This window comes from Engystomops pustulosus, chromosome 1 (genome assembly GCF_040894005.1).
Source record: "Engystomops pustulosus chromosome 1, aEngPut4.maternal, whole genome shotgun sequence".
NCBI lineage: Eukaryota > Metazoa > Chordata > Amphibia > Anura > Leptodactylidae > Engystomops > Engystomops pustulosus.
In genome coordinates this window covers 78,997,058-79,020,667 of record NC_092411.1, presented here as the reverse complement: position 1 = coordinate 79,020,667, position 23,610 = coordinate 78,997,058, and the positions used below count along the sequence as shown (strand labels likewise).

Genomic DNA, 23,610 nt, shown 5'->3' with positions numbered 1-23,610 from the left:
TACATAGCTTAGCAGCCCCTGCAGTACATAGCTTAGCAGCCCCTGCAGTATATAGCCTTCCAGCCCCCTGTAGTATATAGCCTGCCAGCTTCAAAGTATAAAGCCTGCAGCCCCTGCCTCCGATATAATGCCAGTAAGAAAAATACAAACAGTGTACTCACCTTCCGACGCCCCCCCCCCCCCAGCAGGTACTCTACTATACAGCGATGCTCCGGAAGGTGAGTACACTGTTTTTTTTCCTTGACTCAAGTATAAGCTGAAAAACTTGGCTTTTACTCAAGTATATATGGTATACACTTTAGCCTAAAGTCACTTCATGTGTTTTATCAGGTAGTTTTTGAGCAATTTTTGTGCTATGCCTTCTCCAACCTTTTACTATACTAAAATACTAAATATTTTTCCTTTTGTGAGCAATCTTCAGTCAGATAAAAAAATTACAAAGCTGAATGCTGCAGTCATCAAAAGGGAGAGTTTGGGGATGGATTCGTAACATACAAAAAAAAAGAATGCGCTATAGAAACTGATTTTCTCATCACATTTCATTTTCCTTTCGTGGCAATATGAAATTTCCTTTCATAGTATGTGTCCCCTTGTTTTGCCTTTGTGGTCCACCACTGAGCAATAATTTACCATATTTTTCAGACTATAAGATACATCCCAATTTAGTCATCCAAAGAAAGTATATTTAACAACAATTAAAAGTTCTATGTTAGTCAGACACAACACAGAGCTTGGCTACATACGTTCACTCACTCAGGTCGGTTACATACGCTCGCTGACACAATTAAAAGTTCTATGTTGGTCAGACACAACACAGAGCTTGGCTACATACGTTCACTCACTCAGGTCGGCTACAATCATTCACTCACATGAACAAACTCAACGCTGACACACACGCGCTCGCTGACACACACGTCAGGAGGGTCTAGCAGTACTGGATGCTCCTAGCCTTTGAACTATAAGACACTGCACACTGCACAACATTTTTTCCTTGCTAAAAAAGTGTGTCTTATAGTCCAAAAAATACTGTTTGTTTGTCCATGACCTGGCCACCCCCTCTCCCTGCCCACCCACTTGAAAAATTCACATGCAGGCCTTGTTTACCACAAAACCTGTTGCATAAGGCCTAATAAATGTTCCCAAAATTCTCCAGGTATATCTGGTATTTTGCACATTTAGCCAATTTAAGCTTTTTACCCACACATGTATCTGTGCCACTTCTCCCTCTTCTTTTTTATCTATGTTTACCACCCTATCCATGCTTTGCCAGTCTTTGCCAAATTCCTATCCTTCTACTGTTGTCTCAAAGATTTGTCTCCAACTCAAATGTGCTATCCCAATCAAGTAAGGGAATCTAACAGCTCCCAAATCACCACACAAGTAAAAATTGTCAAGGACACATAAGGACATAACAAATATCTTTATTTCCTATCCAAAATTCAGTTTTTAGACAGGGGAGAGCTAGGAGGGTCCAAGCCCAAAGCTACCCAGACATATGTATAAGCATCAAAACAATACTGGCAAGCAAACAAAAATAGCAAACCTTCTGAAGCCCTGACTATGGTCTGGGGAAACCATATTATGCTCTAACCTTAATATAACACTGAGAGGAATCTCTTTGAGAAACTGCAAACTCCAAGGGCTTGTAATATGCATGGAAGACCTGAAATACAGAAATGTAGTACGGAAGTTCATTTGTTATTTCCTTTTTACGTGACAGTGTCAAAAAAACAAGTTTGTTTTGCATTTCTTAGAATTATAAATAAAAGTTGCAGAAGACAGTTATAAAAGTTTTTATTTTTTTTACTATTTTAATTTTTAAAAAATGGTCTGCTGTTTTGCACAGTTTAAAGTTGAACTAATGCATTCCTATAATATACATGATAAACACTATTTTAAGATGTACCTTTACCATTTACATTTGGTAAGAAAGTATTTCATCACTCACTTAACCTGTTATTTTGAACACGAAAACCACATTAGATGTTCTTTGTACTTTGAAAGCAACTCCAAAGTGATGGGGCAATTTCTGGTTCATTGAAAATATAAGAATCTTCAAGAATGAACCTGTGGATAGCTGAGAGTGAACTGCAGCCACAGGCAGCATAATTCTGCACCAACCTTTGACTCACCATTTCTGCTATGTCCTCTACATTTCGCCTGAGGTTCAGTGCAGTCCTGGATAGTCTCATTATGGGTGTTGAAAAAACGTCACGCAGACCCTGCAGCTATAGCTCTGTCACAGACTGTATCCAGGTGTCAATCAAATCAATGAAAATGGAGAAGGGGCAGGATAGATGACATTTTTGTCATATGTACGCTTGCAGGTGGTGTTAACACACTTAAGGATTAATGGACGATTCATAAGACAAGTAGAAAAATATGATAATGGGAGCATATATTACTGCAAACACTCTCAGCTGCTGTGTTATTGTGCAACATTTATCATCGACGTAGGCTGAAAATTTCAGGACAGTCATTGGGAAATAATTAATTTCTAGAGAAGCTAAAAAAAAGTTCTAATGAATATCTGGCAGCATTTGTACAGAACATAATATGGCCTGCTGAACCAAACACCAAAGGGGTTTGTGGGCGCAAAATATATATGATCTGTCCTTAGGATCAGTCATCAAGGGAATCCAACACCCGCAATGATCAACTGATAACCACAGCTACACAAGTGCACAGTGAATGGAGACAGAAAGTGACACCTTTGTCCAATGTGTAGTGGTCCTGCAGCTCAGCTCCCATGGATCCTCTCTGTAGTGGGCATGCAGGAGCTATAATTGGCACTACGCAGTGGATGGTCTTTATTACGCACCCCCCACCGTATAGTCATGATGCGGCGTTAGCTGATTTGTGAGGTTTCAGACCCTAACCATCTCCACATTAGATCTGATATTGATGCCATGAACAAGTCATTAGTACCTTTAGTCCATGGAAACAAATTATACTTATCGGTGCCACGAGTGAATAAAATACCCAAAAATATTCATTGGTGATAATCTTGTATCTTAAAGATAGCAACAGTCCTGCAAATGCATGAATACACCCAGCCTGGGATGTGACCGTGAACAGTAAGGCAATGTTACTATCTACATTTCAGGTGTAATTACTCGGTATGCCAGAAGGACACTGCAAGAGACAGAAATCAAATGAAATATGTACCTCAATGTCATCATCTCCATGTATTTCTTGGGCCTTTGCTGTAGACAGACCCACACAGCCATATTCAAGGGGGGTGAAAACTGTGGTGGGAACCTGAATTGTGAATTTCAAGAGAACACTCAATGTTAATAAGGTGCAATATATTAAAGATAGCGACTATGAAGACCCCCACAATCCTTTAATGTATCAAACTTACTTTTGTACATGGTAAACTAACTATAAGACTATTAGCATGAACTATATATATTACACACACATATAATATATATGTTTGTGCATAGGGTTTAAGGTAAGCTGGATATAGAGATAAAAATAGCTATAAACAAACTCCTTGAACTACTTACACTGTCATAATCCATTAATTCAGTGGAGTTACTGAACAAGCGTCGAGCCAAAAGTTTTCCGGCAGCAATGGCTGTTGGGGTCAGCTCTGGGCGACCCTGCAAAATGTAACATAGAAAATTCTTCTTCTACCAAAGTATACCGTATTTCTGTCAGCTCTGATTACCATGACCCATTATACTAGTGTCTGCCATTCATGCATCAATGTGCATGCAAAAAGTGCTGAAAGATGAAACCCACAAAGTTCTATACACGGATATACCAATACTTATACATATGTACTCTGCATAGTAAATAGGTACTCTGCTGTAGAAATTTGGATGGGACACGGCTCGCAGCCATCACCACAGCAGGAAACATAAGTTGTGCCCTGGCATTCACACATTGTAGGGAATAAGGGAGCAGATGAAAGGACAAGCATTTGTTCAGCGCTAATAGCTAAGCAAACATCCTTGCAGATACTGCACTCTAGCTGGAAACAATGACTTCTCTCTATCTGCACGAGTCTATTGCGGGCTCCCCAGACAATAAGAATGAGCGGGCACTGTGTTGATTGGCATTGATTTGCTCCATGATTGACTGGAGCACATCCTGAGGGAATATACCGTATATTAGTCCCTGAGGGAGCCTCTTATATGGAAATGTGTTATGTTATATAGACTGGTAGGTCCATTCTCATTCTTTAAAGGGATCCCGTAAGAATATGCAAATTTATGTTAAATAGTTACAGGGGTGGGGACCTGGATAGTTATGGTGGTATTAATTGATAGTGATTATATCGTGGACAGTTTTGGTTGAAAGGAGCTCTTGTAATATTACATCTTCAGATCCAAGGCTGAAGTTTGACTACTGTATTCATATTCATGTCTGGCCCAAACGAAGAGAGAGAAACCACGCGTCAATTAAGTAAATAATACAATACCTCAGCAATGTCGCCAATAGCAAATATGTTGGACACAGATGTGGTTTCTGCATTGTCTACAATGATTTTCCCATTCTCTGGGTCAACAATGACACCAACTTTTTCCAAATTCAGACCCTTTGTTTCAGGGGCACGGCCTAAAAAACAAAAATAGAAATTTCTTCTGAATTTTTTCAAAAAATTATAGAACTCTAAGCACAATGATATGATTCCCATAAATCAACTTTATCTTATACTGCCTGGCATCAGAGGGCAGCTGGATGGCGAGCTACTCCCATCTACTCCGCCCCATGTCCTTTTCTCAGCGTGGTATGTGACCAGAGCGATGTCATCTAAGGTCTTGTTACATTTGCAACATCCACCCCATGTATGTGTGTATCTGATCACATGAAATCACAGAATGCCTCTATTGACTTCTACTCCTCCACATCCTCCATGGAGGCTGCTGTGATTTCATGTGATCAGACACATACATGGGTAGAACAAAATGAGGACTATTAAGTCTAATGTACTGGGTAGACACTACCAAAGGATTCTTTATCACCAAAAAAATTATAAGAGCACAACAGACTTTGTGTAAGATCAGGTGGTGCTCTGCTTGGAAACAACATAGTATTGTGATCCAAAAAATAGGAAAAAATGAAGCGTCTCTCATCATAAAATGTTCTTTATTTACGACAATGGGGTAGATTTATCAAGCTGTCTGAAAGTCAGAATATTTCTAGTTGCCCATGGCAACCAATCACAGCTCAGCTTTCATTTTACCAATGGTCAAGAATATTTTAAAGGGGAGCTGTGATTGGTTACCATGGGCAACTAGAATTATTCTGACGTTTGCATGCCAGGTTCTCTTTTAAGGCCATCTACCACCAGGGGCTCCAAGCTCAATAGGTGTTAATGGAGATTGAAGCCCCTCAGGCTTTTTGCATACAGTCTTTCATCCTGGTGGTAGATGTCCTTTAAGAGTCAAGCCAAAGTTTGACATGCATGCCACTTTCATAACCTAGTTAGAGTAGCTGATTTGGCAAATATTACTTTCCTTTCGATGTAAAAAATTTTTTTAGATATACCAACTAAACTTTTTCTGCAGTTTATTTTATTTGGAAGATATACTGGCATTTTCAAATTACAAATTTCCAAAAGTTAGGATATACACTGTTCACTATAAGGGTATTGCTACTATGGTATATTTACCATAAAAGCCTGATAAATATGGGACCTACACATTAGTGGAGAACTGGCTCCTCCAATTCACCTGTTGAAATGGCAATAGCATTAAGTTGGAAGGTTAGGGCAGAAGTGGTCATGTTTATGTGTGGTTTTTATTGATTTCTATTACAATCATCAAAAAGGCCAGATAGTTCCCATATGACTAAATACATTAGACGGCCATGCACATATATACTCAAACTCACGTATACAGGAACAGCATGGCCTGGCTGCAGTAGTGAATTTAGACACAGTCCAATCAATACGGTGCATAAGTGCTCTAAGTGTCAGTTGAATGTGTGAACACTGGTCTATTCTCAGCAAGTCTCTCCATCCTTGCAACATCGCATCATTCTTAGAAATAGATCGAGAATACCAAGCATGTATAATCCAAAATCTTTATATTATATTTTTCATTATAACAGAGACATAAAGGCAAAAGTACATCACCAAACTTCAGAGTGTGTTGCCAAAGTCCATGGAGTGGTTCACACGTTCTCAGCGGTGGCTTCTTACTGAGACAATGAACGTCCGGTGTGCCGTGACGTTTCGGAGGGAAACCCTCCTTCCTCAGACATGCGCCGGAGTAAAAGGATATGCCTTATGTGCAAACTAGTTCACATATTCCAAACATCTATACATTACATACAAATCAATTAATTCTTTAAAATCTGTTTAAACCATGATATCTCAGCATGCAAATAGAAGAATCTATCTTACCCTAAAAATACATTAAAGTTGCACTGTTCGTTCAAACCAAGCGGGTGTAAGGTATTTAGCTGAGTAATCCAAAATACTTCACGTTGGAGTAGTTTCTTTTTCCTACTTACTTCATTCTCATGGTTAACATTCTCTAACACCAACCAACGTAGCTCACTAGCGTTATGTTTAAACTCATGGAAGTGTTTTGCAACGCCCGTCTCATATTTAACCTTTCCACTGCTGGTACTGTGTTCCTCTAAGACCTTATTACGATATTGTCTAATGCTGGATTTATGTTCATTTAATCTAATTTTAATAGCTCTACTGGTCTGACCAACATATGCCAACCCACACGGGCATTTTAGCATGTACACAACACTTTGTGTGTTGCATGTAGAAAAACATTTAATGGGAATTTTAGTCCCTTGCCGGGGGTGGTTGACTGTATCACCTTTAATGATCCCATTGCAATTTTGACATGATAAGCACGGGAATGTGCCTTTTCTTTTAGTGGCTAAAAATGTTTGTCACGTTTTTTTTCTTAGCTTGCATATCCGAGCTAATCAATTCGTTAGCAATCGACCGTCCTTTTCTGTACACCGTCCGACTTTGGCAACACACTCTGAAGTTTGGTGATGTACTTTTGCCTTTATGTCTCTGTTATAATGAAAAATATAATATAAAGATTTTGGATTATACATGCTTGGTCTTCTCGATCTATTTCTAAGAGTGAATTTAGACACATACATACATAGTCTTTCCATTCATTCTCAGCCTGGATTTAGGTCAGCACACCAGTCACCATGTTCTCCACATTGTGTTACTACAGTTGAGATGCATACATACAAACATAAACACAAATTTAGCTGATGAGGAGTGGAAAATACAATGTCTGGAGTTTCTACAGGTTTTACATTGAGATATACACAAGATAATAATGAATCTGCCATGCTCTATTGCCCAAGCATGCACACCATTGTAAGGATGAATCGTGAAAACGCTCAGCTTCTGTCATGTGTGATCAAGGAGGTATAGTATTTAATTGGATTAATTTAATTATCAAGAGAGGACCTGCTTATTTGTGAACTACAATGAGGTCTATACTGTCCTGCCAAAACTGTGAGGTAGAAACCCCAGGGATGTGCCCAGAGGATATTAAATGAACAAAAACAAGGTAATCTGGTTGGCAAAATCATTAAAAAGCATCATTGTTTCAGTTTTCTTTCTCTTGGGGCTTCACCTTCCCACCAAAAAGAGAAATATGTGCGTCTTTACCTGAATGTTAACATACTCCGGATCTTCAAACACAAGGCATAAAAAAGGAATATTTACTTGGCAAGAAACATATGTCTTTTGATGTTCGGGCCAGGCGAATTTGGAGCAAACAAGTGGAAAAACATGGCACGTCAAAGCTGACCAAAATACATCAATAACAGAAATGATTCAATGATTTCCTACATCTGTTAGGAATGCAGGGACCCTCACACCTTCCTCCTTCCCACTGAACATAACAATGCCACCTCTGCATGCCTAGCTCTGGACTTCTGCATATACATTTCAACTGCTGAAACCAACACTTCCTCTGGGAGCACTGACTCAAGTTGTCGGCACTTGGTTATCTGTCTGTCTTTCCTCCTGTCACCCCCTAGGGATGGAGATCTGCTGTTCCCTCTCTGGCCGTTGTTCTCCAGGCTGATGCTATCAAGCAGCAAAAATAATAAACCTCCAGGACCTTATCTTGGCTCGGATGTGAAACAACTTCCTACCGTTGTAGCTCTTTGTGTATTGAGATTTTAGGTCTGGATGTTCTGCAAATGGATAGTTAATGGGGTTTCCCTGCTTTCCTCTCTTCCTGCTTGGATAAAGCCAAAAGCTAGCTTAGCACGCAAAGGCAGGGATGAACTCCATTCAGAACAAAACCACCAAGCCCGCTTTGCTCTGACAAAAACAACAGCTGAGGTTATCAATGCCACAACACTTTCCGATTTACTGTCTCCACCTGTGAGCCGTCTGCTTTAATCACGAGAAAGCCACATGAAGCGTATTTCTAAACACTTCGTAGCCCGTTCGCCTGGACATATCAAAGTGCAATTAAAACATTACACCACTGCTAGACTAGAACTGGCAGCCAGCCATTCTGGCTCATGTTCCTCAACTAGGATTACATTTGGCAATCAGATTTTGTATCAGATTTGTTAACATTTGGTAAATGAGACCCCAAAGCCGTTAGTCAAGTTGTTAAGGTTTTAAAATGCTCCAACATTTTCACATGCAACCTTAATCCCCTGACTCCCGAGCCTGGCGGTTTTTTCCATCTCCTGTAAATCAATTTTTCCCCAAGATCTAGAGGTCCGGTCTCTGTAAATTTGTGGAGCCGACGCCAGAAAAGCATTTGGCTGCTTCAGACAACTATAATATATAGTTTTCTCCTTCCCCTAAACCCCTTTAGTGTTGCAGGGTGTGGAAGGAGTCTCTACTCCTTTCACAAAATCAGAATCCAGAGAAATATGGAACCAATATTGAAATCCCACCAATACGTTTAAAATCACATAAGAAGAACGTCCAGGACAGATGCTTCAAATCAGTAAACCATTCATAACTGTACCATAAACCTCACAATCCTGAAGAAATAGGAATGGATTGCTTCTTCAGGCCAGTCTGGAAGGATATCCATGCATAAAGGTACTTTGTTCTAATGAACAGATGTGTAACAGAGGAAATCAATGGCACTTTACTTGTTTTCTACTGGACTGTACACAACAGGTAATTTTCCCCCAGGTAACATTTGTGGCATATCATAAATATCTGGCTGCAATACAATGGGAGGGATGTGCAGTCACTCACTATGGCAGAGCATCAAAAGTCAATTATACCATAAAGAACTAGATACTTCTAAAAGTAAAATCGTCCAAAAATATAGAGAATACTAATTGTTCTATCTACATAAAATCTCCAACAAGTAAATGTGATGAGTCCTGAATATATGGCACTTGTCTTCACTCCGGCTACCTGCACACAGCAACTTTTTTTTATACTGGATGCAAACAACGGTCCAGTGGACCAATATTTGCATCCCGTGTGTCACTGGCAGGTGATCTCTGCTCAGTTGTCGATGACCATTGGAAATGATTTCCCAGAAACGTATATATGAGCAGCAATAGGACCTGCTCAATCTTTTGCGCCATGGGGAGTTTTCTCTAACCCAGGGCCGTGTCACTACCTTGTGCTTGAACCCATGGAAGTAAAGGAAGAATCACTGTACATACAAGACTATAACCCGAACCCGAGTATAAGCCGAGACCCCTAATTTTACCACCAAAAACTGGGAAAACCTATTGATTCCAGTATAAGTCAAGTGTGGGAAATGCATTGGTCACAGCCTCCCAGTATATAGCCAACCAGCCCCCATGTAGTATAGAGCCAGCCCCCATGTAGTATAGAGCCAGCCAACCCCCATGTAGTATACAGCCAGCCAGCCCCCATGTAGTATACAGCCAGCCAGACCCCATGTAGTATACAGCCAGCCAGACCCCATGTAGTATACAGCCAGCCAGACCCCATGTAGTATACAGCCAGCCAGACCCCATGTAGTATACAGCCAGCCAGACCCCATGTAGTATACAGCCAGCCAGCCAGCCGCCATGTAGTATACAGCCAGCCAGCCGCCATGTAGTATACAGCCAGCCAGCCGCCATGTAGTATACAGCCAGCCAGCCGCCATGTAGTATACAGCCAGCCCCCATGTAGTATACAGCCATTTGTGATTCGCGATGAGCATCAGGGACCGGAGGATGAGTATGTAAGTTTATTTTTTTTATTGACTCATAAGCCGAGGTGAGGTTTTTGAGCACATTTTTTGTGCCGAAAAACTTGGCTTATACAACATGCCCATTTCTGCGTCATATGCATGGTGCCCTTACTGCAGGGAAACGCTATGGGCTCTCACAACCAACGTTACAGATTATTTTACATCTGTGTTTTATTATTATTTATTTTTGTGTGAAGCCCTATAGACTTTCATGGGAGAGACGCTTGCAATGATTTTTTTTCCGTAGGTCGGTGAAAAAAAATGTGATTGACACCATCGACTATAATGGGTTGATGCATCTTTTTTAGAAAAAAAATGAATAAAAAATCATTGTGTGAGCAAAAGCAACTTTCAAGCAAAGAAGCTGAGAAAAAAGAAAAGAAAGTGAGTACTCGGTTTATTTGTTTTATGTGCTGGGCATACTGGGGGCTGGCTATATACTGCAGGGGGCTGCCTAGTTGGCTATATACTACAGGGGGCTGGCTAGATAATACAGGGGGCTGAGATGGCCACAGCTTATTACTTCTAAAATAAACTATCCCTGTATTATTTACAGAAATCTCTGCAGCCTTCATGTTACCATTATTATGAGGGCAGAGCTTAAGATGTATGAGGCCAATTAGACCCACAGCATTTATTGTTCTACATGGTTTATATTTATAACCAGGCGGTCTATGTGGCACATCTGCGGATAGGAAACCCTACAACTGCTATCGCTTCCAAGGCTTTATCAGAGACACCTGGTGTGCGTGTGCGTATGTGGAGAGAAAACACAATGAAACATACCCATTACCGTACCAATTTATCAGATTTCACACTATGCATCTAATCTTATAGGGGTGGAGTTAGTACAAAAAAAAACCAAAGAGAGTAAATAGACAACTTGCCTTTATTTCTAGGTTTTAGCTGCCTGGATACAGAGAAACAAATAAAGCATATTAATCCTAGCACACATCCCTCTACTTCTCACAAGTAACCCTAACCTTATATCAGTAATATGACTCATACTGGCAGCTACTATACAAAAGAATAACAACAATAATAAAAAGAGCGGAAAACTACAACGTTCAGATGTGTAAAAAGAGGATTGAAGTCTTCAAATGTCCTTGGGATAAGCAGGGCATATCTCTATAAATCATATCTCTGTGGCCTGGCTCACATGTCTACAAGGTTTCTATTTATGATTTTTTTTAAAGGCTGAGCTGCGGAGATGAAACATTCCCAATATAAGTGAATCAAATTTATAGGAAACATTTAATTTTTACAATCTTCATGATACTATGTCTGTCATGTTATTGCCATCTATTTTGTGTTCAAGATCCTTTTGTGGTATGCAAATTGTGGCTTTTTAGAACAGGTTTGTATATTTGTGGTACAGCATGTCTTACCTATAGCCCACATAACGGTGTCAAAAGTGTCCATTTCTTCCTTGCCGGAATCCATGTTTTCCCAGGTCACCTGAAGCTTCCCATTCTCCAGCTTTGTTACTCTCAGTGGAACACATTTTTTCAGGAACCTGGTCCCATGAGCTTCCATGTAATCTGTCACTAGATTAGCCATTTTCTGTAGAACATAAAATATGGATATGTACAGTGTATTGATAAAACATTTTATGGATATTAAACAGATTAATAAGATCAGCCAGTAGGATAGAGGATCATACCTCATCAAAGCCTCTCAGGGGAATACTTCTAACCATTGTGGTGGTCTCCAGCCCAATGCCAGTCAAGAACCCTGCACACTCCAAGGAAACATCTGACACGCAATACATTATGGATAAAGCATTCATGAGAGATATGCTACGTACTACTTCATTATCATTTTTGTATTTCCCTTCACTGCTATGCCCTATCATATTTGCAATGATTCCAAATAGGCATGTCTTACATGCTATAGCATTCCCTGTTAATCTCTATAAACCACATGGAATATTTGCACATTCCCTCACCATTTGCATAACACATCTCGCCTTGCATTAAAATTTGTTCAGTTCAGGTAGTTTCATCAGGTTCCACCCATCCAAGAACTCTAAGTGCCTCTTTGTGGGCATGATCACATATGTCTCTCCAAATGAAAACTTTCAGTAGTGAAAGAAAATCTGCAACAAATTACAGTACGAGTTCATGAGGTCTGGTCAGGGTCCATTTAAAAATCCATGACAGACAATCTGTGACAGGTCAATTATGAACTAAATAAAGACATTATGGTTATTTAAATATTTAAGCCACCTACACACAAAGGATTTTGCAACTACAAGGAATATCAATGGCAAAATCACTCTCCTTTTAGAATCAAAGGGAAAGTGCCATTCCTATATTCCAGGCAGGCTGTTTGGTCAAAAATCAGATAAAAATATAGTAAAAAAAGAAATAAGTTTGTACATGAATATCACAGAAGCTGTGTGTATGTTTATATAAAAATAGGTCAATGATGCAATATTGACTGTGTGTTCATATACGCAAATGAAACAAATTAGCAGCACATAATAATCCCTAAATTCATTGCACTGTCGGATTGAGCACCAGAAGGCCCCCTAATTTGTGCCGCATGGAGGCTAGCGCAGCTCGAATTTTGAGTGCGATATGATATTACGATATTCGACACCGATACTTTCAAGAAGAGAAAAAAGTATTATCTGATTGTTTAGGGTGCGGTCACATCGCTTTTAGAAATGCAATGCCAACGTCGGGTGGCGGGGCTCAGCCTAATCACATATGCATTTCCATTGAAACACATGCGATCAGTAACGGTCTTCAGAGATTTGCCAGCAGATGACAAACGGACCCACTGTTTCCTATGTGTTTGTTCACATGTCCATTTCACGGATGCAGTGAGAAAAAAATTGCAGAATGCATTATTTTGTCTTGCATGCAGACCACGTACATCCATAGAAGTCCAAGGATCCGCAAAAAAATGGACGGCACATGCATGACATCCAGAGTATTTTTTTTTTCCAGAGTATTTTTTTTCTTCAAATGTTGCTAGGCAACAAACTGGGCAGGGAAAGAAGTAGATTAGAAACCCATCAGTTTTCTTTGCATATGTTAAAAAAAAAAAAAAGGATGGCGTACAGACACTTAAAGGAAACCTACCACTTGAAGTGGCAGGTTTCAGAAGAAAACACCAAGCACCAGCTCAGGCTGAGCTGGTGCCGGTGCTTATTTTTGTTAGTGTTTTAAACCGCGGTATAAAACACTTTTTAAACTGTATAGCCGGCGCAGGGAGGTACGCGCTCGGTGATAAAGTTTAAAAAGTGTTTTAAACCGCAATACCGCGGGTTAAAACACTAACAAAAATAAGCTCCGGCACCAGCTCAGCCTGAGCTGGTGGTCGGTGTTTTCTTCTGAAACCTGCAACTTCAAGTGGTAGGTTTCCTTTAAAAACGGATACAATATGGACTGATCACAGACATCACGTCCGCATTTTTTTGCAGTTGAGCTGCAGACACGTCCGTCTGAAAGAGCCCTTATTTTTTGTCTTATACATTTTTATTCATTTAGTTTAACTGTATTATATACTTAAAATATTATAATCTCCATAATAATAATCATCTCAATAATAATAATCTCCATAATAATAATTATCACCTCCATAGTAATAATCATTGCCATAATAATAGTAATCTCCATGATAATAATAATCTCTGAGAAGATCCATCTCTATGTAGCAGTGCATTAAGTTTAGACAGCCAGTAAGCCAATAGCTCTGTCCTGTATCTCTATGGCAGGTGGAGTGTCTAGGTTGTGGGTTCCAATCCTGGGCTGGGAAAAATATTACTTAAAGGGAACCTACCACCACGAATCTACCTATAAAGGTAGATCGGGTGGTAGGTGGATGTAAGGGACGTGAGGATAGCTCTTTTTATAGCTAATCCTCACGTCCCCGCTAACTTTATGTAGACTTTATTCCCCTAATATGTAAATTTCGTTATGCGGCTACTGGGGCGTGGAGTAGCCGGCACGAGGCTACACAGCGCGGCTACTCCACGCCCCAGTAGCCACATAACTCCTCCTACCCGGTTGCGTGCTCCTCGTAGCTGCGCGCCCTCGTCCGACAAGCCGGCTACTGCGCATGCGCAGTAGCTCCGACCTCGGAGCTGGGACTGCTCAGCCGTCGGCATGCGCAGAACGCCATCATGACGGACGAGGGCGCGCAGCTACGAGGAGCTGCGCGCCGCACGCAACCGGGTAGGAGGAGTAATGTGGCTACTGGGGCGTGGAGTAGCCGCGCTGTGTAGCCTCGTGCCGGCTACTCCACGCCCCAGTAGCCTTTTTCTTTGTGACAGTCATTGCTGTTCTCTAATTATGGTCATCAAATTTTATACAATATAAAGGTTTTTTGTAGATACACTTTGGCAATTTTTTTAAAAAACTGTTATAGTGGCATGGTGTACTCCTTACAAAAAAAATTCATCAAATGTTAAGATGGAGATTTTTTTCTGAAAAATCAAGTGATCATACATTGTTTCTAATTTTGTCCATTGTACTTACTCTACTTACTGCAAGTACACATAAGATTTTCATTTTGGTTTGTTCACCTATTCCAGGACCGCTTTACATGATGTTTACCTTAACACCGTAGTAGCAGTTTCCTTTAGAATTTGATTTCATAGAATTTTATTCCCATCTACCATTCATATCAATTATAAGGATTCTTACAACACTCATATAGTTACACTAAATGTTAAAAAAAACACCAATACAGGATGTATGGGAATGAGAAGCTCTGATGTAAAAAAGGATACAGCTGGCTCCAACCACCAATCTGTCAAGAAAGTAAAAAGAAAAATGTTTTTAATGTGTTCGGTTGCGTAAGGGCCACACCTCAATAATCCTAATTATTGTGTGATTACCAGATTAGAGATGTAATCTGTCCCTCTATTAGAGAAAATAGTAAACAGAACGCCTTCCAAGCTCATAAAATAAGAATGGATCCAGATGAATAGAAGGGCCTCACATGCTACAGGAGTCAGCGCTCACTTAATGCTGCAATAAAAATGCTCTACCCGACAGTCAACATTTCCCATCAATGACCAGGAGATCGCACACAATCTTCTCATGTCTGAGAACTGTAAATATTGGATATATCATTCCTTTACTTGAACATCACATGGATATTTTATTCTCATATTACTCTACAGAGGGAAAATGTAACTTGGTCACAGCAATACTTTGCAAGCCATACAGTCTCATCATATACATGCCTTCGTATGTCAAAAGTTTTATATTCTTCTTAGGGTCAATGATCACAGATCATTAATAAGGTAACTATTATTACCTTTGAAAAAACTTCAACCCATGAGAGAAAAAAAACAACACATCTCTTCTAATGGAAGATACAGAGGCACCAACGGTTAGCACACAGTGGGAGATATTTATTATGCCTTCCATTCCCACAAGCCTTGAACCACTTTGGGCATGGCAGGAGGGAGGATGGCAGGGGCATGAACACCCCACCTCCTACATTTACTATTGTCTTTGCCGAAAAACGGGCAGATACTATAGCTGAAATCTCTGCTAGGTCCGACGTGACGGAGAAGGGTTTCCGGTGCTAGGAGACCAGAGCTTTTTAGTAGATCCCGGGACGCCAGGCGAAATATTCAGACAAGTTTTTAAAACACACATCTTAATAAATTCCCCACCAGTGTCTATTGGAACGCCCAAAATAATTTGCTGGTCAATACCCAACTGCCATGTCCAAGTCAAAAAGTATTTCAGTTGTTATAATTCAACATGTGCTTCCACATTGTTAAAAGCTTTATTTGATGATGAAAAGTGAAAAAATGTACCGTATATAAACTTGTGTATAAGCCGAGTTTTTCAGCACAAAAAATGTGCTGAAAAACGTCCCCTCGGCTTATACTCGAGTCAATAAATGTATACACGAGTTAAAAAATACTTAAAAAATAATAAACTTATATACTCACCCTCCGGTGGCCCCGATGTGCAGCGCTGCTCCCCCGATGTCCACGCGGCTTGTCTTCAGGCTTCCGCGCCCGTCTTCTTTCTTCTGCTGGGTGCCGCCATGTTCTTCCCCTGGGCGGCGCCTAGTATGACGTCAGCAGCCGGGAGAGAGCAATGGCGGCGCCCAGCAGAAGAAAGAAGACGGGCGCGGAAGCCTGAAGATGAGCCGCGCTGACATCGGGGGGGCAGCGCTGCACGACGGGGCAACCGGAGGGTGAGTATATAAGTTGTTTTTTTTAATGCTGGGGGCAAGCTGTATACTACTGGGGGCAGGCTGTATAAAACTGGGGGCAGGCTGTATAAAACTGGGGGCAGACTGTATACTACTGGGGGCAAGCTGTATACTACTGGGGGCAGGCTGTATACTACTGGGGGCAGGCTGTATACTACTGGGCGCAGGCTGTGTACTACTGGGGGCAGGCTGTATACTACTGGGGGCAGGCTGTATATTACTGGGGGCAGGCTGTATATTACTGGGGGCAGGTTGTATATTACTGGGGGCAGGCTGTATATTACTGGGGGCAGGCTGTATATTACTGGGGGAAGGCTGTATAAAACTGGGGGCAGGCTGTATATTACTGGGGGCAGGCTGTATAAAACTGGGGGCAGGCTGTATACTACTGGGGGCAAGCTGTATACTACTGGGCGCAGGCTGTATACTACTGGGGGCAGGCTGTATACTACTGGGGGCAGGCTGTATATTACTGGGGGCAGGTTGTATATTACTGGGGGCAGGCTGTATATTACTGGGGGCAGGCTGTATATTACTGGGGGCAGGCTGTATATTACTGGGGGCAGGCTGTATACTACTGGGGGCAAGCTGTATACTACTGGGGGCAGGCTGTATACTACTGGGGGCAGGCTGTATACTACTGGGCGCAGGCTGTATACTACTGGGGGCAGGCTGTATACTACTGGGGGCAGGCTGTATATTACTGGGGGCAGGCTGTATATTACTGGGGGCAGGCTGTATATTACTGGGGGCAGGCTGTATATTACTGGGGGCAGGCTGTATAAAACTGGGGGCAGGCTGTATACTACTGGGGGCAGGCTGTATACTACTGGGGGCAGGCTGTATACTACTGGGGGCAGGCTGTATACTACTGGGGGCAGGCTGTATACTACTGGGGGCAGGCTGTATATTACTGGGGGCAGGCTGTATATTACTGGGGGCAGGCTGTGTACTACTGGGGGCAAGCTGTATTACTACTGGGGGCAGGCTGTATTACTACTGGGGGCAGGCTGTATTACTACTGGGGGCAAGCTGTATTACTACTGGGGGCAGGATGTATTACTACTGGGGGCAGGATGTATTACTACTGGGGGCAGGATGTATTACTACTGGGGGCAGGATGTATTACTACTGGGGGCAGGATGTATTACTACTGGGGGCAGGATGTATTACTACTGGGGGCAGGATGTATACTACTGGGGGCAGTATAAGTAACTGTTTCAGAATGACAGCTCTGGTCCATATGACCTGTTAGTCATATGCACGTTACAGAAAGAAGGTTAATTGTTGAATAATTGGTGGATTTCCTGAACACTCTACAGTGAAGTTATTAGGATTCCCGACACTGGCCGGAAAACACTATGCAACCGCCTAAAGGCAACCCTAGTGACATGCATATATATGACACCTGTACTCCTAAATGAAGTGCTATTTATTTTCTCCAAGTCATAGACATACAATGAATATCTCAGCTATTTGCTAGTCAACAGAAACCTTTTTTTTGGTAAATTCCTCCTGACTGACACACATAGCGTGGGCTGTTTGATTTATGGCACATGTGTTATCAATGGGGAAAGGGGATAAAGTCACTACTAAAAGTGCCTGATCTTCTCTGCGCCACGATGCCCCAACATCATGCCAGGGCTAGAGGCCCCCAAGTTGTCAGGTCCTACCCAAATCCGTGGGTTAAGCCAATCTTATCTCATGTGCATGGGCATCTTCACCAACAAGTCTAAAGACCACAGAAATAGAGAAAATAATTTCACTATGACTGGAGCTCCCAATATTATTCTTCTTATTCGTTAGTCTAGAACAGTGATGGCTAACCTATGGCACTGGTGCCAGAGGTGGCACTCAGAGCCCTTTCTGTGGGCACTCAGGCCATCACCAGAGATGACTCCAGGTATCTTCCTGCAGTCCCAGACAGCCCAGGACTTGCTGTGCACAGAGATATTTAAAGTGACAGCTCTACCTGGGACTATTTTCTGCTTTATTGGTGTCCTCAGGTGCTGGTATCAATGAAAACTGTGACAGAAATTAAATTTCTGTGTTGGCACTTTGCGATAAATAAGCGGGTCTTTGTTGTAGTTTGGGCACTCGGTCTCTAAAAGGTTTGCCATCACTGGTCTAGAATAATATTGGGAGCCCCGGTCATAGTGAAATTATTTTCTCTATTTCTGTGGACTTTTTCAAAGACTATGTGGACCGGTCTTATACCCTGAGTAGCTCCTTAAGGGGCAAACTGTGCACCACGAACAACTGTGTTCAAGTCTAAAGACCGATTATATATATATATATATATATATATATATGAATTTTGTAAAGTAAGAAATCTGTACTGTATTACCATTCCACTACTTTATATCCTTAGACAGATTTACCAAATGTTAAGGCAATGAGATTCAGAGAAAATAAGTTCCACTCTAAGCAACATGTTTGCACAACATAAACCAACCACTCCCAATCTGTTAAAGGTTTTTTTTGCTCAAATATTGTGAAAACCTTTCACTCGTCCCTCATATTAACAGTGAAATATTGCTGGAGTGTTTAGTTAGGCATCAGCCACCAGGGACACGAGATGTGGGTGGCCTCGCCAGAGAAGAGAGCACCTTGTGGAGGCATCAGAATAATGTGAGAGCGCTTGAGTCCAACGTCACTACTAATCCGTGTTAGTGCTAATAATATAATTCCCTTTTAAGAAAACAAGCATTATATCTCTGTAAATGAGGATGGAGAAGCCGCTGGGGCCAGCATTTGGCTTACAGATCCTGTGAGGTACAAGTGACAGGAATGTGCCTGGGGTGAGTGTCTGGAGTGCAGCTTGTGAAGCTTACTCAGACAGCTTGAGCTCACAACTGCCCGCCTATTGTATGACAAGGTTTATCTAGTATCCCAGAAGGGCTCAGAGGATCAGACCTGGATTTACATATCTAGAGGAGGAAGATCTGTGCAGGTATGGAACTGCTGCATTAAAAAAAGTTCTCAAAACATTTAATCATTATACACCAGACTCTTATGGACCCTTATGCCCACTGTGACCTCTGGTGAAGCTCTCTGGATGCTTTAATTTAGTTCCAGGCTGCAGTGATCAGATGTAAGGTGTCTGTAATGAAGCTTTATTGATGATCCTTGGTCTCATTACAGCAAAAAAATTTGAAAATCTAATTGTCACTGGGGCAAAAAAATACATTTTATTTGGAACTATAATTATAAAATATACAGTTTCGACTTACAAACAAATTCAACATAAGAACAAATCTATGGAACCTATAGACCAGTGATTTTCAACCTGTGTGCCGTGGCACACTAGTGTGCCGCGACACATGGTTGAGTGTGCCGCGGGGAAAGTTCCCCGAACCATGGTGCTCCTGTGTAGCACTACCGCCGCGCCCCGTGTTTCTGCGTCCATACTTACCTACAAGTCCCGCGTCAGCGATCCGCCCATCTTCTGTAGCTCCTGCACCGCGCGGCCTAAGTCATGTGACCAGAGGCGTGCGGTGCAGGAGCTACAGAAGGTGGGCGGATCGCCATTAGGAGTGAAGGTACGCGGAAGAAGACATCAAGGGTAAGTATATAAGGTTATTATTTGTATAGGGAAGGAAGCTAGGGTCTTTTTTTTAATTAGTAAAGGGGGGCCTCTAGGGCCTTTTAATTAGTAAAGGGGGGCCTCTAGGCCCTTTTAATTAGTAAAGGGAGGCCACTAGGGGTTTTTTTATTAGTAAAGGGAGGCCTTTTATGACTGTTTTAGTGTCATTTTGTGCTATTTTGGTTGGTGGTGTGCCCCAGGGTTTTCTAAGTATAAAAAGTGTGCCACGGCTCAAAAAAGGTTGAAAATCACTGCTATAGACTGTCTGTACTTGCTTTAATATTGTATGTATATTATCAGCCAAACTTCCCCAGGCTTGCCTTCCAACCAGGTGCCATCTTTTCCCCCGAGCAAGCCATGCAGAGGTACCAGGCCACAATATTTTTTAAATTGCTTTTCAAATATAAAATCAAATACATTGAATAACAAATGGTATACATTCCAACGGTCACCGCAAATACCAAACAGTTTACTTAACCCCTAGGCGCACCACGACATTATACTACGTCCCCGCGGCTAGATGCTTAGCGCACCGGGACGTAGTATAACGTCCAGATTTTGGGACCGGCTCACGAACGGAGCCGGTACCAGAAACAGCGGCTGTCAGCTGTCTATCACAGCTGACACCGCGCTGTAACACCCATGATCGGAGCCGACTCCGATCGCGGGTGTTAACCCCTTACACGTCGCGGTCAAGCATGACCGCGGCGTGTAAGGGTGTTCCTGCTGTGGATCGGATCCCCCGTGCCGCTTACCGGGGTATCCGATCCTCTTCTGGGCAGCTCCGAGGAGCTGCCCGGTCTCCATGGCAGTCAGACCCCTTCCGGGTCTGACTGTAAACTGTCTGAGCATGCGCAAGCTTGCTCAGACAGTTTACACTGACAGTTTACACTGCTGTAGAGCAGTGTATTGAACTTAAACCAGTGATCAGAGCATCACTGGTTTAAGTTCAAGTATGTATAAGTAAAAATATGCAAAAACACTTAACACTACACATTATAATAAATAAAAAATACATAAAAATATAAGCCCCTAAAATGTCACTTTCCCATAAAAAAACTTAATAAAGTATAAAAAACATAAAAACACAAAAAAACCCCGCATATTTGGTATTGCCGCATCCGTAACAATCTGCATAATAAAACAGAATTGTTACTGGACCCGCACAGTAAACGCCGGAGGAAAAAAAACGCAAAAAACATTCCAAAAAAAGATAATTTTTAATTAATACCCTATAAAAAATGCTCTAAAAAGTGATTTAACCCCTTATCACCGACACTAGTTTTCAGCTCAATGACCAGACTCGATTTTTCAAATCTGACATGTCTCACGATAATTGGTTATAACTTTGGAACGCTTTAACATATCCTGGTGATTTTGAGAATGTTTTCTCGTGATACATAGTACTTCATGTTAGTTATAAAATTTAAGTGATAAGTTTTGCGTTTCGTTCTGAAAAAAAGTGAAAATTTGGCAAAAGTTTGTAAAAATTCTTCATTTTCCAAGTTTGAAATGTTCTGGTTTCCAGACAGGAAGTAAAACTACCCAAAAAGTTTGATAATTAACATTTACAGAATATCTGCTTTATGTTGGGATGATATTTTATGCTTCCGGTCATTTTTCTAGGATGTTATGAGGTGCAGAACTTTAAGTGCGATTTTTCTTATTTTCATGAAAATTGCCAAAACTCACATTTTGAGGGACAACTCAGCTTTCAAGTGACTTTGAAATGCCTAAATAATAGTAAAACCCCATAAATTACTCCACTATAGAAAGTTCACCCCTCAACATATGTAAAACAACTTCTATTAAGTCCATTAACCCTTTAAGTGTTTCACATGGGTTAAAAAATATGGACCTGCGATTTAGAAACTAGAATTTTTTTGGAAATACATTCATTTAGGCCAAAACTAACATTTTCAGAATAAATTAAATGATGAAACGCACTGCAACGCTTGATGCCCAATTCCTCCCGAGTGTAGCGATACCCCATATGTGGTGGTAAACTGCTGTACGGGCGCACGGCCGAGCATAGAATGAATGGAGGCGCCATTCACAGCAGATTTGTATTGTCACATTGTACGACCTATACATTTTTATTTTTTTTGGTAATGCGATCATATGAGGGCTTATTTTTTATGGGATGAGATACAATATATAAATAATTTATTTTGGGAGTCTAAAGCTTATTCATGAGATTTTATTAACTATTTCAAAAGGGACACAAACAAAATCATCAATTTTTATTTTGGATTGTGAGCATTCCCCCCCCCCCCGCTCACCGTAACGTAAAAATAATATTTTATCTTTATTCTCTGGTTCACTACGATTGCGGTGATACCTCATTTATATAGTTTTTCTTATTTTTGCTCAATTTTCCTGAGCAAAACCAATATTGGAGAATATCGCATTGTTTTTACTATTGACAACTTTTCAGGGCCATAACTTCTGTATTTTTCTGTTGTCAGACCTGGTTGAGGGCTTATTTTTTGCGAAAAGAGTTGTTCTTTTCAGTCATATCATATTAGGGAACATAGCTTTTTTTGATCACTTTTTAGAACATTTTTTGTGATGGTGTTTGATGAAAAATTGTATATTATGGGAAGTTTTTCGAGTTTTTTTTTACGTAGTTCACCGAGCGTGTTCAATATTGATTTAGATTTATTGTACAGATTAATACGGACGCGGTGATACCAAATATGTACGTGTTTTTGTGTTTTATTTACTTTATTTGCATTTTATGTGTTACTGGGGAGATTATGGGACTTTTATTTTATTTATTTAATTATATTATAAAAAGATTAAATTTTTTTTTTTTTTTTACATTTTCTACTTCTTGGCATGAATAAGCGATCATCCGATCGCTTATTCAAGCCTTTACACTGCAATATACTTGTATTGCAGTGTATAGTGAAAGTAACTGAGCATGCTGTTACTTTTCCACCCAAAATGAGTGTACAGGCGGTCCCCGGGTTACGTACAAGATAGGGTCCGGAGGTTTGTTCTTAAGTTGAATTTGTATGTAAGTCGAAACTGTATACTTTATAATTGTAGATCCAGACCAAAAAAAATTTTGGCCCCAGTGACAATTGGGGTTTAAACATTTTTTGCTGAAATGGGACCAAGGATTATCAATAAAGCTTCATTACAGACACCTTACAGCTGATCATTGTAGTCTGGGACTAGAGTAAAGCATTCAGAGAGCTTCACCAGAGGTCAGAGGGGTCTGTCTGTAACTATGGGTTGTCTGTAAGTCGGGTGTCCTTAAGTAGGGGACCGCCTGTATTGTGAAAAAATATTACAATTTGCAGACTGCACCTCCATTTTGTTTTAACCCCTATAAAACACGTAAAGGGTTAACAAACTTCTTAAAAGTGGTTTTTCACACATTAAGGGGTGTAGTTTCCATAATGGGATAATTTACGAGTCTCGCTATTATTTAGGCCTCTCAGTGTCAATTACAAGTTGAGCAGGTCCCTCTAAATACGGGTTTTGGTGATTTTACAAAAAATTTGAAAAATGATACCTAAATTCTGAGCCTCATAACATTCTAGTAAAATATGTGGAATCTTAAAAAACCATGCCAACATAAAGCAGACATTTGGGAAATGTAAGTTATGAATTTATTTGGGTTCTTTGACTATCTGCATCAAAAGTAGAGAATTTAAACCGTTGAAA

General features: G+C 40.9%; 1 protein-coding gene across 3 annotated transcripts in view; it reads right to left on the bottom strand.

The window, feature by feature from the left end:
* Positions 1-23,610, bottom strand: part of TXNRD2 (thioredoxin reductase 2) — a 59,196-nt gene that overhangs the window by 16,662 nt on the left and 18,924 nt on the right. For all 3 annotated transcript variants that reach the window (XM_072144481.1, XM_072144482.1, XM_072144483.1), the window contains exons 9-15: positions 14,896-14,915; positions 11,815-11,906; positions 11,540-11,714; positions 4,433-4,569; positions 3,513-3,608; positions 3,169-3,261; positions 1,592-1,663 (exon numbers count right to left, since the gene is read on the bottom strand). In XM_072144481.1, the coding sequence (XP_072000582.1) occupies positions 1,592-1,663; positions 3,169-3,261; positions 3,513-3,608; positions 4,433-4,569; positions 11,540-11,714; positions 11,815-11,906; positions 14,896-14,915 (685 nt within the window). The remainder of the gene's footprint in view (positions 1-1,591; positions 1,664-3,168; positions 3,262-3,512; positions 3,609-4,432; positions 4,570-11,539; positions 11,715-11,814; positions 11,907-14,895; positions 14,916-23,610) is intronic.